This window comes from Lissotriton helveticus, chromosome 1_1 (assembly GCF_964261635.1).
Source record: "Lissotriton helveticus chromosome 1_1, aLisHel1.1, whole genome shotgun sequence".
NCBI lineage: Eukaryota > Metazoa > Chordata > Amphibia > Caudata > Salamandridae > Lissotriton > Lissotriton helveticus.
Window position 1 is genome coordinate 1922171991 of NC_136057.1, and position 15012 is coordinate 1922187002.

The following is a 15012-nucleotide window of genomic DNA, read 5'->3' on the forward strand; positions in this document are numbered from 1 at the left end:
CGTAAAAATGTGAATTGTTAAAGGAGGAACATGGTACGTATAAATCGGACCAGCTGCGCACCACTGGACAGACTGGACCCGCCAGCTTTCCTGTCCTGGGCCGTGCGTTTGACTGATGTCCATGGGAGGGACACCGCTTCTCCCCCGCTCCCTGTTCTGTGCTTCCAGCTCTGACAGCAGAGCGAGCATCACAGAGCATCACACATCTGCCTGGTGCAGGACGCAGAGCCACGGCCAGGCCTCTCATTGGCTGCCGCGAAGGATGGCCCCGCCCCGCCTGCCCACTCAGGATATATATAGGAGCAGCCTGCGCCACTGGCAGACAGCTCTGGGCATCTGCCGCTCTCAGTCAGCGGGTCTTGGGGGCCGAAGCACCGAGCTGTTGTAAGAAGCTCCATCTGCAGCGAACGGAGCTCAGAGGACTTCCACCAGCTGTTCCAGCCGCCCACGGAATACACCGCCCTGCTGCAGCCCACCCGGCGCCATGTGCAAGGACAGTCTGACCACCCTGCCCGCCATCTGCATCGAGAGGTAAGAGAGAGTCGAGGCGCTATGGCAGACCTCTGCAGTGTGGCTGCGCAAGGTTGCAGTAAGAAATGCGCACACTTGGGGGGCAGGAGGGAGCTGTTCATTTACTTGACTTAAAATCCCAGCTAGCGTTTGCAGACGACTCCCTTTGCAGCTGTCTAGAGCTTACCTAAACGTCCAACTCTGTGTTCCTACTATTGTTAGTTACGCCTGTTTTACTTATGTAGCTGAGCACTAGTCTGCTCGTCTTTTGTGTAGCTACTTGATGGCCGTTTGGCTAGGTAGGCACTATACAATATTTTAAATAAATAAATATCCCAGTTCGTTTCTTTCTTTTACTCACTATTGTAATACACTGTAGTTTGTCTAAATGAGACAGCTCGAATGCCCTGATGACACCGGGGCATCTAGTAACCTTACCACTAACACGGATAATGCATGAGGGGCGCACCTGGGCTCTGGGTAAACCCTGAGGTGATGCTGAATGATAGGTGGGTCTCCAGAGCGAGGGGCTCTGGCAGGTCACCGCAGACATTCCAGCGCAGAGAGATGCGCTTATGCGCTGCACCAGAGAAGGGGGAGCGAAGGGACCGCCTAGTCCAGTCTGATACACTAAGGAAGAAGGGACTGTCCACTCTCACCTCAGAGAAAGGGAACAAGTGTGCAGCATTCTTACAGCAACCTCTCCCCAATAGAAGGGCTGTCTAAAGCAATCCTTAAACAGGGGGATATTAAATGTATAGTGTCATCGCATGAAACATACTCTGGGAGAAAGGGCTGAGGGGTTCCTTATACTGATCTGAATTGTTCTAATTCTAGACGAAGCCTGAGGTGTTAGGTGGTCTTTGACCAGTGACCATGTATCCTGCTCACTGAACCCAAGGAAGAGATGATCTGGCTATAGCACCCGTTCTAAGCACTATACTAACATGAGACATTTTTATAATTGTGATACTGGTGGGGACGGGGATTGACTGAGGTTAAGTGCCTCATCTCCCAGATAAAGCTATGGGTTATGAGGGGTCTTGCACTCTTGCACTGTGCTGTGTGCATCTGCAATAATATGCTGAAAATGCATTTAAATACTTAGTGACCTCATATGAGGAGTTATTCTATCTCCCTTCTGTGCCAAAAGCAACAAGAGCAGGGATCAACAGTGTTATTTCAGCCCTTTGTAATTCCAAGGTCGATACACAGAGAATCACTAAATAGAGTGCGAGGCACAACTGTTGTAGAGAGCGTTCAAAAGGAGAAAAACACAGGCAATAGGATAAAACCATACAATTTTGCAAAGAACTGGGTATGGAAGCTGGTACTTGTCTGTAACACATTCACCAGTGCCCTTGGAGGGAGGCTTCCAAACCAACTCGCTGCCGAGTTTCTTAGCACGACTTCAAAACTAACAAATGTCTCTTCACTTTCAGGGTTAAAGAGCTTGGGGCCCGCCTGGGAGTCCTGCTTCAGAAACCAGATGCAGCTTTGGAACCTGGAAAATGCGCCCATAGCAAACCAAGAAACAAACACAGGTAAATCAGGGGCCTCACTTGTCACCGACCCTTCACAAAGGGTTTTGTCTTCTTTGTGTCAATGGTATTTCCCTTTCTGGTCCTTGCCTGTCCTAAAGCTCTTCCTGTTCTTTCTGCAGACTCTGCCTGGAAGATGTGATGAGATGGAGGGACTCCTTCGACAATCTGCTGAGTAGTAAAGGTGAGTACCAGTCACTCGGAGGATGGAGGGGCGGGCTGTGGGTGGGCAGGATGGATGTGTGATGGCAGTTCAATGGAGTCATTATGGCCTCAACCCAGGGCCAGCGGGGAATGCTGAAGGGAGAGGGTTGGCTCATGACTGGCTTGTCCTGCAAGGTGCATGTAAGTGGACAGATGGAACATAGCTGGGTAGGCTGGGAGAAGGTGCAGCGATGGATCGATCATGCCTAGGCGGAAGCGGAGGGAAATGTATGATATGGTCCTTCTGCATGGACCGTGGCAGAGTAGGTGGGAGGAAAGTTCTTGCGAGTTAACTGGTGGTCCGGGGCATGGAGGATCATGACTGGATCGGAGATTATATGGAGCAGGTGGAGGGACCGTTAATTGCTAGAACATTTGAAAGAGCTAGTTTGTGTAAAACTAGGGCGAATCCCAGCTTCACTATGGGCTAGGGCCAGAATGGGGACAGAGGCGCAACTAGAGTGAAATTTCAGGGTGAGGGGGGCTAATAAAGTTTTTTGGGGGGGCTAATTCTTCCAGCAATCGGCAGAGCGAAGATGCGGGGCTCTAAGATGGGGTGAAATAACAACAAGCCTCATTAACAAGTAAAGGGCTTTTAAAGACCTGTGAAGTACTCATGTGCGGCTGTGTGTGTGCATAGGAAGCTGTTTCCGCCCGGGCTGACCCACACGACGAGGGGGCAGGCTGAAAGCCTTTCAGCCCAATGGGTGTTGCACGCCTGAATGGGTATACATGTGGATGAACCATGGCTAATTGTGGCTAATTGTCAATGGGTGGTTGAACTAAGACTGAATAGGATCGATATGATTAAATATTAATAGAAGGGAAGATCGGTGGACTTCCTGGGGTAGACAAAATAATAAAACAAGGGGCCATGGGATAAGCCATTGATGTCCAGTGAGTCATTGGAGAGAAACTGTAGAAAGATCAGCGACCACATGAGATAAACCACAGGATGAAATAGGAAAACAAAGGATGCCCTGAGAGGAGAGGGGTGATTGAGAGGATTAGCTACACACAAGTGTAAGTGTGGGATAGGTTGCTGGATGATACTGAATTTTGTACAAATCTATTACTCTTTGCTGATCAGTGCTCTTCCTTCTTAACCATTCTTTTCCTATTTTCTCCGTGCAGACGGCCATGCTGCATTCTGGTCCTTCCTGAAGACCGAGTTCAGCGATGAGAACTTAGAGTTCTGGCTTGCTTGCGAAAAGTACAAGAAAATCCGCTCAGCTGCCAAACTGTCGTCCAAGGCTCAGGAGATCTACGAGCAGTTTATCAAGAACGAAGCCTCCAGAGAGGTGAGTTAGAGCCAGATTCACCAGACTGTTCTCAAGATCATAGAATGTTCTCTTACAATTCTTTAGCTTTCGACAAGATAGGGCAGAAATGCATTACTACTCTTCTATAGAGTATCCCAATAAATATGGCGGTGGTAATGCTGTATGGCCAAGCCAGAAACCTGGGGCTTGGAGCACTAGGGGTCAGAAAGGAGATCTTTTTAAAGCAAGTGTAGGGGGATACAAGCCAAAACGGTTACAGTTCATTCCTTTCTTGACTAACATGCTGTCTCCCATCCTTCCAGGTGAATATCGACCACCAGACGAAGGAACTTACTCAACTCCAGTTGTCACATGCAACCCACAACTGCTTTGACGTGGCACAGGCGAAGACCTGGGTCCTCATGGAGAAGGACAGCTACCCCAGGTTCCTGAGATCCGCCCTCTACCAAGACCTTCTGAATATTGCCTCTCACCATGGGGGTGCCCAGCACTCACACACGTGAAGTCGACTCTGATTGTAAAAATATGACTTTGGCAAATTATTAGGGCGCAACGTATCTGGCCCCTTAGAATCAGACACCTCGAGTGAGGATCGGGAAGTCAACAGCGAGGATCAGGAAGAGAACGTTCTCAGAAAGTGTCTCTTCAAGGACTTGTCCTGTGGACTTTGGTGCAGAATGTTTCCCCTGGAATATATTCTCAAGATGATCTAAGCATTGTAGTATTTGGGGAGTGAGTACGCGTATAATGCCTGCTTGTTTACCCCGAGGCACATGTCTCAAGGGCCTATACTCCTGTAATATGTTTTATTCATCTCGGCCATCACCGCAAGAAAACTTATGGTCAGGGGTGTAAGATGGACACACAGTTTTGGTATGCATGAACAAATTTGTGTGTAAGTGTACCAGTAACTGAAACTTATGGTCAGGGGTGTAAGATGGACACACAGTTTTGGTATGCATGAACAAATTTGTGTGTAAGTGTACCAGTAACTGCGGAAATACGAGGTAAAGAGTGTCAATATTATAGTAGTTTCTCTTTGTGACCGAATTCACAAGAGTGGGTTTTCAAGACACATGTACAAGCACAGGTACCTGCAGGTTTGGGTACTACACTATAAATGGGTGCGTAACAGTTGACAATAATGAACTCAACAAAGTAGGTCTAATAATGTGTGTTGAATGTTGAGTGCCTAATAGATTTTTGCACTGTGTTGCTTTGATAGACTTGCACTGACCCCTGCTGCGATGTAAGGACCAGTACCTCTCTGGATCCTTCTAAAATGCAGCTAGTGTCCGTTCACCAGGCCCTTCCTCTGTTTCAAATATGGATACTGTCAGTAACCCACAGACGATGCAAGAAAACTCGACTGAGCATCTTGCAAAAGACGCTGCCGTTCATGTGATGTACAAATTGTGTCTTTACTATGAGACCGTGCCAGGAGAATTGTGAGATACTAAGGGTGGGTAAGCTCAATAATACCCAGGCTGGTGTTGGGGTTGATGGGAAGCCTGCTTCAGAAAGACAAGTCTACAAGATTTAGGCCATGTCCAAATCTGGTAGATGAATTTGAGGACACCCTGATGGTGGAAGGATGTGACCTGATTTGCGTCATGTACTTAAACCAGAGTGCGCATGTGCGGACGGTGCTTCCACTGCAATGAGAAGAATGCTCCTTCCGTGCCCCTGATCTCTTCTCAGTAACACTTTTGTGGACATTCCGAGTCACACTGGGCATGGCCAGTTTGTAGGGGTTTCCGCCATGCACTAGTTGTGCTCAAGATCAGGGAGACTCTAGGGTGTTTAGGTGATTTGGGTTCCAGTGAAGTCCCACATATGTGTCTGAGTCTGCCCCATTTAGGTCTTTGTATTCTGCCACTAATCCTTCTTTTCCGAGACTCCTTAACCTCCACGTACTATTCTGCCATACCTGTAGATTATTTTAATTTGGCTCCCCCACTAATCGACAACGCCCTTCAACAGTTACCCATGTTCAGTTTCACTTGCATTGCTGTGGCTGTTCCTTCTGAGGGGTTCTGGACTCTAACACTCTAACAGCACCCCACTTCGCCCATTCACCAAACGCGTTATTTTCCCTTTGAGTTCATTCTCTGCAGGCGAGGCATGCAGTGGATAGCCACTGATAACTGGGGCTCATGCTGGGCCTTACCAATGACCCCTCTCCTCACCAGGATTGTAGATTGTGGCTAGTGCAGCACTGGACGGGCTAATGAGGACCCTGAACAAAAGAAAGAGGCATCAATGCATCATCTCCCGCGCTCTCAGCATTGACGTGATTCATTTCAACAAGATACAGTCCCAATTGAGGGACTTTTGACTATTTTTTGAGTGTCTCTATTTATGTATGTATATATGTATTTATATATTTATTTATTTAATAATGCCATGTCATGTTTTTTGATGAAATGACCGAATAAAAATCGAAAAAAGAGTGCTGTTTTCGGTTCATTCATTTTGTTCAGTTTTTATATTTTATTTTTTATACTTGTTTCAATCATTTCATCACACAATTCAAAGGTACTCCCAACAAAGCAGTGGATTCTCTAGAAAAGTACTATCTCTGGGAAAAAAGCAACATTTCAGAAACTGTCAGCTCTCCATCTTATGGGGCATATTTGCAAGCCCCTATTGCCATCACAACGTCACTTTCAGTGACGTTGTAGTGGTGATAGGGGCCTCACCTCATTTACAAAGCACCGTTAAGCTTAACGCTGGCTTGTAAATAAGGCACCCTTTCACGTTATGCTTAGCGTGAATGGGGAGGGCAATGGGTGTTGTGGTGGGCGTTCCACTGCAACACTCCTTGATTTTGACTCAGCCCCCTTTTACAAGGGCAGCATAAGTAGGAGGCAGCGCCAAAATTCCTAGTATAATAATTGGCTTGGTAGTTTGGTTTGCCCTGTTCCCATCATGCACTGGGACAGGAACAGACTAATTTGCATATAGCCAGGTTCTGAGCTGGGATGGTGCATTGAGCTAAAAAATGGTGATGGATTAAAACCATGATCTCTTGACTTGGTAAGAGTATTCTGCATCATTCAGAAACTCTGTCCATCACCACCCCCCTTTTCCAAAATCAGCGCCAAAATTAAGACCAGGGAATACCTGGTCTTAAGTTGACGAAATGAGGAGAAATGATTTATTTCTCCTTGTTTTTGCTGTTTCCATGTGTGCTGCCTTGTGCAACACACATAGAAACAGCAAAAAGGCTTGGATTGTTTATGTACAGGAAGGTCCCCCTTCCTTCACATAAACAATCTTTTTTTTTTTTAAATGGCATTTTGTAACGTCCATGTGCGCTGCATTAAGCAGCACACATAGAAGTGCCAAAATGGCATTTAAAGACTGTTTATGTGCAGGTAGAGTGACCTTCCTACACATACACAATCTTTTCCCTGCAAGCAGACACCTTTGCACTATGGTGCAAGGGTGCCTGCGCAGTGTAGCGCCAGCAGAGGGGGAAATGTGAGGCTGCACCTTATTCTCGTAAGTATGGGGCAGCCTTGCGTTTCTGAAGTGGCGGAGTGAGGCGGTAAGCCAAGGAGGCTAACGCCTCACTCTGCCACTTTAGTTGTAAACATCCCCCTATGGCGTAAATGTACAATAAAGTGGCGGAACGTGCCGTTATCCTCCTGGGCTTAACGACACGCTCCGCCACTTCGGAAACACAAAGCTGCACCATATTTCCAACAATATGGTGCAGCCTTGCGTTTCCCCCTTTCACAACTTAGTGCCAACACAGTCAACCTTGCACCAGAGTGCAAGGGTGTCTTTGTGCAGGGGAGGATTGGTTATGAGTAGGAAGGTGTCCCTTCCTGCACATAAACAATCCTAACATGCCATTTGGTAACTTTCATGTGTGTTGCAGCACACATGAAAAGTACAAAATGGCATATTTTAAAAAAAGGTTTGTTTATATACAGGAAGGGGCACCTTCCTGTACATTAGCAAACCATGGCATTGTGCTTTTTCCATGTGTGCTGCCCAAGCAACGGCATCAACTAAGGGTAGCAGCTGCTGCCCTGCTCTGCCATGTGATTCACCTGCACATGTCCTTAGTACCCTGTTCGCAGGAATTAAAACATAGCAGTCGGAACAGAAATCAACTGGGTTCCAGTTTCCACTCCTGATGTTTTGAACAACGAGAAAGATAGTCCACCTTTAGCACTGAGCACATCTTGGTGTAGTGTGGGACAGGACACCCAGGTGGGTCCCTGGTCCCCTCCATATGGAGCGCTTGGTGCCTGCATGTCCTCTCTATACTTGACACTTGAAGAGGGAGGGCCCTGAATGGACCCAGCATCACAGGCTCTGAGATGGGTTCATCAGGTAACCTGCACGTAGGCACAAAAGGTGGATTTAAATCTCCATAGGCTCAATTCAGCAAAAACCAAGCCATTACAAACTATACAATCTAGAAAAGGAAAATGTGTTTCATACACAGAGATACAAGTAAAACAAGCATTGGCAAAGCCAATATATCTGGCATTAGCTCCTGTCTTTTTGGTATTGCCACCACTTACTTTGTTTCTAAATAGTTTCTGTATGAAGGTGCACATTGTACAAAAACAAGCACTGTCTAAAAGGAAAAAATACATATATTTCATATTTGGTCTCTGTTACAGCCTCTACTTTTTAATTATTCACATTGAGGCAAGAAAACAGCAGCTCAGCCAGGTCTCACAAAAGTCCTTGTTTTTATTAAGCAAACATCACCATCGGGTGCATACACGAGACCAACGAGTTTCATCTGTAGCCTTCAACAGGGTCATAGATTTATACAGGTGCAGAGTGTGCTTTCAGAGGGACAATTTCCTTATCTCCACCACCATTAAAAACAATGACTAGACAGTCAGGTAGGCTAATAGGGGAAGTGGGCTGACCCTCTGCCCCATGTTGGTTGCAGCTCTGGGTGAAAACTAATTATGAATGACACTTCAGCAGACCAATGGATAAAGTGGGCTGATGGAAAGCTGATGTAAGTAAATGTGGATGTTTTATTTTTCCATTAACAACAAGAGGTCTTGGCTAACGTCAGATCTAAAAACACTCAGATAAAAAGTGATTGGATCTTCTACAGATACATAAAAATCAGTACTTGAAAATCTGCCTTCACCGAGACGGTGTTTGTCACGCACTGGGAGTAAATTATTTGGGACAAGCAGAGCGAGAACCAGATTCAAACCGGCAACTATCAATTACAAAACTATTCAGTCAACTAGGTGTTACCACCGTGCTCCATTTCAACAAGACCTATTTTTTCCAGTTCTCTTTTTCCATACACAAATCATTGCTCTCAACTCTATTGGCCCAATTGGTTCAAAAGAAGCAAACCGAGACTTAAACCCCAAAAGTACAACTGGACGTCAAATGAGAGCTGCGGACTGTAAAAATTGGGTGACCTGTTGTGTTGGGCTGGAGCGTGTGCTCAAACCATTCTTAATGTTTGGGGTTCTAGATTTGTTTGGTGATATTGTAGAATGCCTGTGGCATTTGCTGTATGGAGCTGCCTGCTGGCAGTTGTACCTTGCTGTCAGAGGCGTTTAAGTACGAGAATAAACCTAAGAAGAACTTTTCTTGTGTACGGCTATTCTTCTCAACAATGGCAACGATGGACTTAAACCCCACGAACCCACGCCTTTGATACCCAACAGCAATACTTGGAACTTCTACTGACTTCTGCAGACCCTGACAGTTCCTGAAGTACATTTACTCTCCCATGGTAATTTTACAGTGGATCTTCCCTTGGGGTATTTTGTACTTTTGTGCCATTTAATGTGTAATTCTGTACCCCTCTGGATACTGAGTCAAAGCTTTGCGCTGTTTCGAGCGTTGAACCGCCATCTGCTGCATCCTTCAATCGACGGCACCATTCTGAGCCCGAGCCTTGGTTGTTTCTGACGTTTCCTAGCAATGACAACATGCTACACGAATCTACGTGTCTTTACGCAAACACGTCAATACACAAGGTCACGTCGTGTGACCTTACGTGCAGCCATCTTGAATGTAAATTTTCCTCGGGAAGGTAACACACTTGAAACTGAGTGCAAATCTCTTTGTCTCTTCATTTAAGGAACCTTTCAACAATTCCTAAAGCCTCAACACACCGTGTATCCATAACGTTTACACAATGGTTACAGCAATTTCGGCTTTAATGGTGATACACGCACCGTGTATAATTTCAGGTACTTTTCCAGTATTGAGTATTTGTTCTTTAAATTCTTTCTTTTTTTCCTACAAGTGAGCATATTAATTGACTCCTATTTTACTTATTCTCATCTGTAATTATGGCTATGGCTACAATGAACCTACCTGTCCCACAACAATTTATGATTAGAGATTGAGAGGTTTCTAGCCAAAGATGGGATGGAGAGATTACCTCATTAATTACTTATACACCTTTGAAAGTAAAGAACTACCACCACAAAGGAAAAATAAAATTCTTCTACATTATTTAGGACCTGGAGGCTTAAGAGTTTATAATCACATTGAAAAGAAACCCTCGTCAGGAAGTGAGGTGAACGTTTTCACCCAAGCTATTGCGGATTTAAACACTTAACTTTGTACCCACAGTATGCAAAGCTGTGCACAGATATACTTTTTATCACAGGAAACAAGAACCTTCTAAAAAAGTTGAAGATTACATAGCTTCTCTTAGAAAGCTTGCTTTATCTTGCAAATTTGGAGTTATTGAGGAGGATTTAATTCGTGACCAATTGATTATGCACTGTAACAATCAAAATCTTCAAGATAAGCGGTGGATTAATGGTGATGCCAGCTTACGTGAGTTCACTGCTATCATCAGCAAAGCTGAACTAACTTCTAGATGTGCCAAAACTGTTATCTCAAAGAGCAAGCTTGATAACAGCGAAGACATTGTGAAAGCAGTCAAATCTAACATTTCTCGCCCCAGTGATCAATTTAAAAAGAAATGTGGGGTTTCCATGCAAATCGAATTGATTTTGATGCCTTCCGAGATTTACCATTGCTGGTAGACCTGGGAATGCACCAAAATGCTACGCCTTCCATAGTGAGGTGCAACGAGGAGAAATATCTTTTTTTCTCGTTGTCACTTCCTCTTTCTATGTGTGCTGCATTCTACAGCACACATAGATAGAGGAATATGTCTCAGGGTCCCCTTTCTTGTACAAAACCAATCCTCCTTACAATGCAGGCACCCTTGCACCATGGTGCAAAGGTCACTGCAATGACGCTAGGCAGTAAAAATGGCGCCAGCACAGGGACAAAGGCAGGAGTGTGCCATATTTTTTTAATACAGTGCATTCCTGTCTTTCTCGCTATCATGCAGCGCAGCAAGACGTCTAGCTTCGCGGTGCTGCCTGACTTTGCCATAAATATGGCCCCCATTGTTTACCGCACCTCTTTAAAAGCAGCATGGTGCTGGAGAGTCATAACCTCCACCCTGCAACAAAACCCCGGCAGACTCAATCTGAGATCATTGAGGACTTGATGATCCTGCAGTGCCTCAAGAAAAACGCAGCAAGTCTGAATGCCAAATCATCTCTGTAGGTTCTTGTTGACTCCCTTTTAATTCTTGGATCAGTGAACTTGTCCATAAGGGGACACCCCAGTCGCAGGGGCGGCTCCACCCTTAGGGCAGAGGAGTGTCGCCCCACTGCTTTCTCGTAGTGCGAGAAGCAGAAACATATAATTGTGATTTAAAAACCATTTTATGTTTCTGCTTCTCGCACTGCGAGAAAGCAGAAGGGTATGCCTCGTTGGGGGTGGGTGGGCAGGTCAGGGAGGAGTTGCTTGCCCAATGCTGTGGGGCCGACCAAACCAGTCATGGGCACTCTGCCTTTTCTCTATGGAGACTGCATGCAGCTTCCATAGAGAAAAGGGCCTCCCCATAGGAACCCGGCTGGGTGCCGTCCCCACCAATCACAACCCTGCCACTGCAGCGTTTGTGATTGGCTTAGGGGAGGGGAGGGAGGCTGACTGTGGCTGCTTCCTGTTCAGGAGAGCAGCAGGAAATCGGGACCTAGCCAGGAGGTGAGTCAGCACTGGACCCGGGAAGGTAACTTTTTTTCAGATTTACATTAAACCCTCCCCACCCCACTGTGACCCTTCCACCCCCCCCCCCCCCCACCTGTGAGTAATGCTGGCCGTGACTGCCCACTCGTAGTGAAGAGTTAAGATCCCAGGTCTTTGTCTTAGATACAAGGCTAACCATCTTGTCAAGTCTTTGATTGTTCAACAAATGACACTTCTTTTTTTTGCCACAGAATCTGTGCCATTCGATTCCACCTACTGAATTACTTAAAATGGTTTGAATTCTGGGATTATCTTCAAGACAAGAGGGAGCATCTGCCCTTTGAATGTCCTCACTTCTTTAAAAGTCAGAGCTACATGCTGCAGCTGGGACTTTTTCTTGGGATAGAAGATTCAACTATACTACACCATTCGCAGGTCGTGCACGATTAGGGGTTGGCTGCAAACATATTGTAAGATGATATCACTATACATTAAAAAAAGGAGGAATTCACTAAAAGAAAAAAAGCTTAAAGTAGAGCTATATTTCAGGAGCGTCATACACTTATGTTAAAAAAAACTTAGAAATTCACTCAAATATCACTGTTGTTTAAAACAGGGAAATTTACCAGTTATACATAGCTGACATAAGTATAATTAGCACCGTTATATGCACAGCGTATAAACTCGCATATTACATCACTGATAACATCTGAAATCTATGGTGGTGCAAGTTATGCTTATTGTCACAATTGTGATGGTGGACAATTATTTCAAGATATTTGGGACACAGAACATTCATTAATGTTAACCTTACGTAAGGAAGCATTAAACTAGCATGCCCCTTCTGTTACAACTTGTGGTTAAAGACCATGCAGCAAATGGCAAAAATGATCCGTGAAATTTTAAATGGACTAGTGCAGTGGTTCCCAAACTTTTGACTCCTGGGGACCCCCATAGAGTCACCACTGGAAGCCGGGGACCCCCAAGCAATTTGTAGGATTTAAAATTTTAACATTAAAACAGTAATTCGAAAACAATTAACACGTGTGCACACAAGACAAATACTCAAATTACTAAGGATTTTAGGGGCAAATTTACAAGCCCCTATGACCTTGGGAGCATCACTTTTTGCGAAGTTCCCGAGGCGATAGGGGCTTTGCCTTATTTACAAGGCAGCGTTAAGCCACTTAGCGCTGCTTAACAGTGCCTTGTAAATAAGACCCCCTTTCACCCAATGCTTAGCGTGAAAGGGGTGGGCAGTGGGTGTTGCGGTGGGCGTTTCCCCTGCAACAGCCATTGATTTTGACGCTGCCCCCTATTTACAATGGCAGCGCAAATGGGAGGCAGCGCCAAAATTAAGACCATGGAAAACCTGGCTTAACTTGGCGAAACAAGGAGAAATGCTTATTTCTCCTCGTTTTTGCAAAACGCCTTGGATTGTTTATGTTCAGGAAGGTGACCCTTCCTGCACATCAACAATCTTTAAAAAACAATGACAATTAGTAACTTCCATGTGTGATGCATTAAGCAGCACACACAGTGACAAAACAACATTTCAAGATTGTTTATGTGCAGGAAGGGGGACCTTGCTGTACATAAACAATCTTCCCCTATTAAGTGTAGCGCCAGGGCAGGGGAAATGCAGGGCTGCATCACATTCTTGTAAATATGGTGCAGCCCTATATTACTGAAGTGGCGGAGTGTGTTGTTAAGCCAAGGAGGCTAACGACACTCTCCGCCACTTCTGTTGTATTTTAAATAGAAAGAATTTTCAAGAAAATGAAAAAAAATAATGGGAACGTTGGTGCTGCATCTCCATGACTAACTTTTCAATGGTTGGTTTTATTCCGCAGTACCAGGCTCCTGCTCCTGCCAGGGCCAGACTGGAAACCCAAAGCAGCCCTCGCAAATGATTTCAGACTAGTCCCCATACGGTGCAAACCAAGTGCAGTGAGTGAGCCTGAACACTACAAAGGGGGCTTTGGGAGGCTCCCCCCCCATAAAATGTAGGAAACAATGCTGCAGTCTACAACACAGTGATCATTATATATTGAATTGTATTAGCTTTTAAAGAATAGTAAATGAAGACCTGACTATGCACCAGAATACGACAATCTATCTGGGGAGTTCTTCAATGATTCCCTCACTATCACCCTCCAAAAGTGCTTCTCATCTCTCCATAGCCCCTCTGTCACGTGCATTTCCTTTTTTATATCTCTTAAACCATTGTAGAATGTCAGAGCACTTTAGATCACACACATATGGAGACAGTGAATCGTACGTGTAAATCAGTGTATAGAAAATGTTACATAAGGCAAAGGGGACTACAAGGTGTAGAATTCACATGTCATTTATACTGGTAGGCATATTTAAAGAGTGCTTGGTCTGGAGAAGCACAAAGTCGTGATTCAGAACATTACACAGTGGTTAGCATTGACTTTAACAATAAAAATGTATTTCCACCCAAGGAAACCTTTTTAGCACCATCAGGATAATGAAAGTCTGAGAAATACGTAAGTCACTAACTTGTACCTTGCAGTTTGCAAGCAGCTGTTTGATGACAGTTTATGGGTCACTGTGCTAGATTACGATTGTCACTTAAGAACTGCACAGTAGCAAAATAATCTCTGTGACAAAAGCAGTAACCCACTGACCTATGTATATAAAATACTGTTTTTTTAGAATGCATGTACACATTCTTTTCAGTAGGCATATTAACCCTCTGTGCTACATTAGATATGTCAAAGCTGCCACTGGACAAAACTCTCATCTCTCTCCAGCAGGGTCATTAATCACTGGTGTTATCTTGACTCTTTTATTGTTCTTTGAAAACTGCGAACTATACAAGATACTTTGCAGTGCTTTTAAAACTGCTGCCTGCGGACCACCTGGGAATGTGTCAGGGACCCCTGGGGGTCCGCGGGCCACAATTTGGGAAACACTGGACTAGTGTATATATTTGAAAGTGCCTAGAACCTACACTACAACTCTTCTATGACCCTCATTCGTGCCATGTAGTTTTTTCATTGGAATTTGGAATCCCATGGGAAATAGTGCAGGCACATGTGCACTTGGACAGGGTCTTTATTCGCAGAATCCTCCAGCTCCTTGAGACCCTAACGGGTGATTAGCCGCGCTCTATAAGACTCCTGATTCATTGAACTACAGTTCATATTGCTGTGCATGCCAAAATAGCTCCCAAAAGGTTACAGGCTTTGGTGGTGGGGGCGTTTTCTCTGTTAGGAAGTAGGGATGCGTTGCTTCATCTCAATGGCACGTGCGTGGTAATTCATATCTCCCAGATTATGCACTGTGCATGCACCTGCCACCTGGGTGAACGGGGGGGGGGGGGGGTACATCGGCAGGATGTTGAGGCTCCTAAAGGTAGCTACACATACAATGTTGGTTGGTTTAACTCACGCGAAAAAAAAAATTTGGACCTGGGTTTAAGAATGTTT

General features: G+C 45.1%; 1 protein-coding gene across 1 annotated transcript; it reads left to right on the forward strand.

Moving 5' to 3' along the window:
* The first annotated feature begins 342 nt into the window (after window positions 1-342).
* On the forward strand, window positions 343-5990 carry LOC144775737 (regulator of G-protein signaling 5-like). Its single transcript, XM_078659242.1, has 5 exons — window positions 343-531; window positions 1953-2054; window positions 2174-2235; window positions 3390-3556; window positions 3841-5990. The coding sequence occupies exons 1-5, from the start codon at window positions 485-487 to the stop codon at window positions 4039-4041; spliced, it is 579 nt and encodes a 192-aa protein (XP_078515368.1). The 5' UTR covers window positions 343-484; the 3' UTR covers window positions 4042-5990.
* Window positions 5991-15012: the final 9022 nt, after the last annotated feature.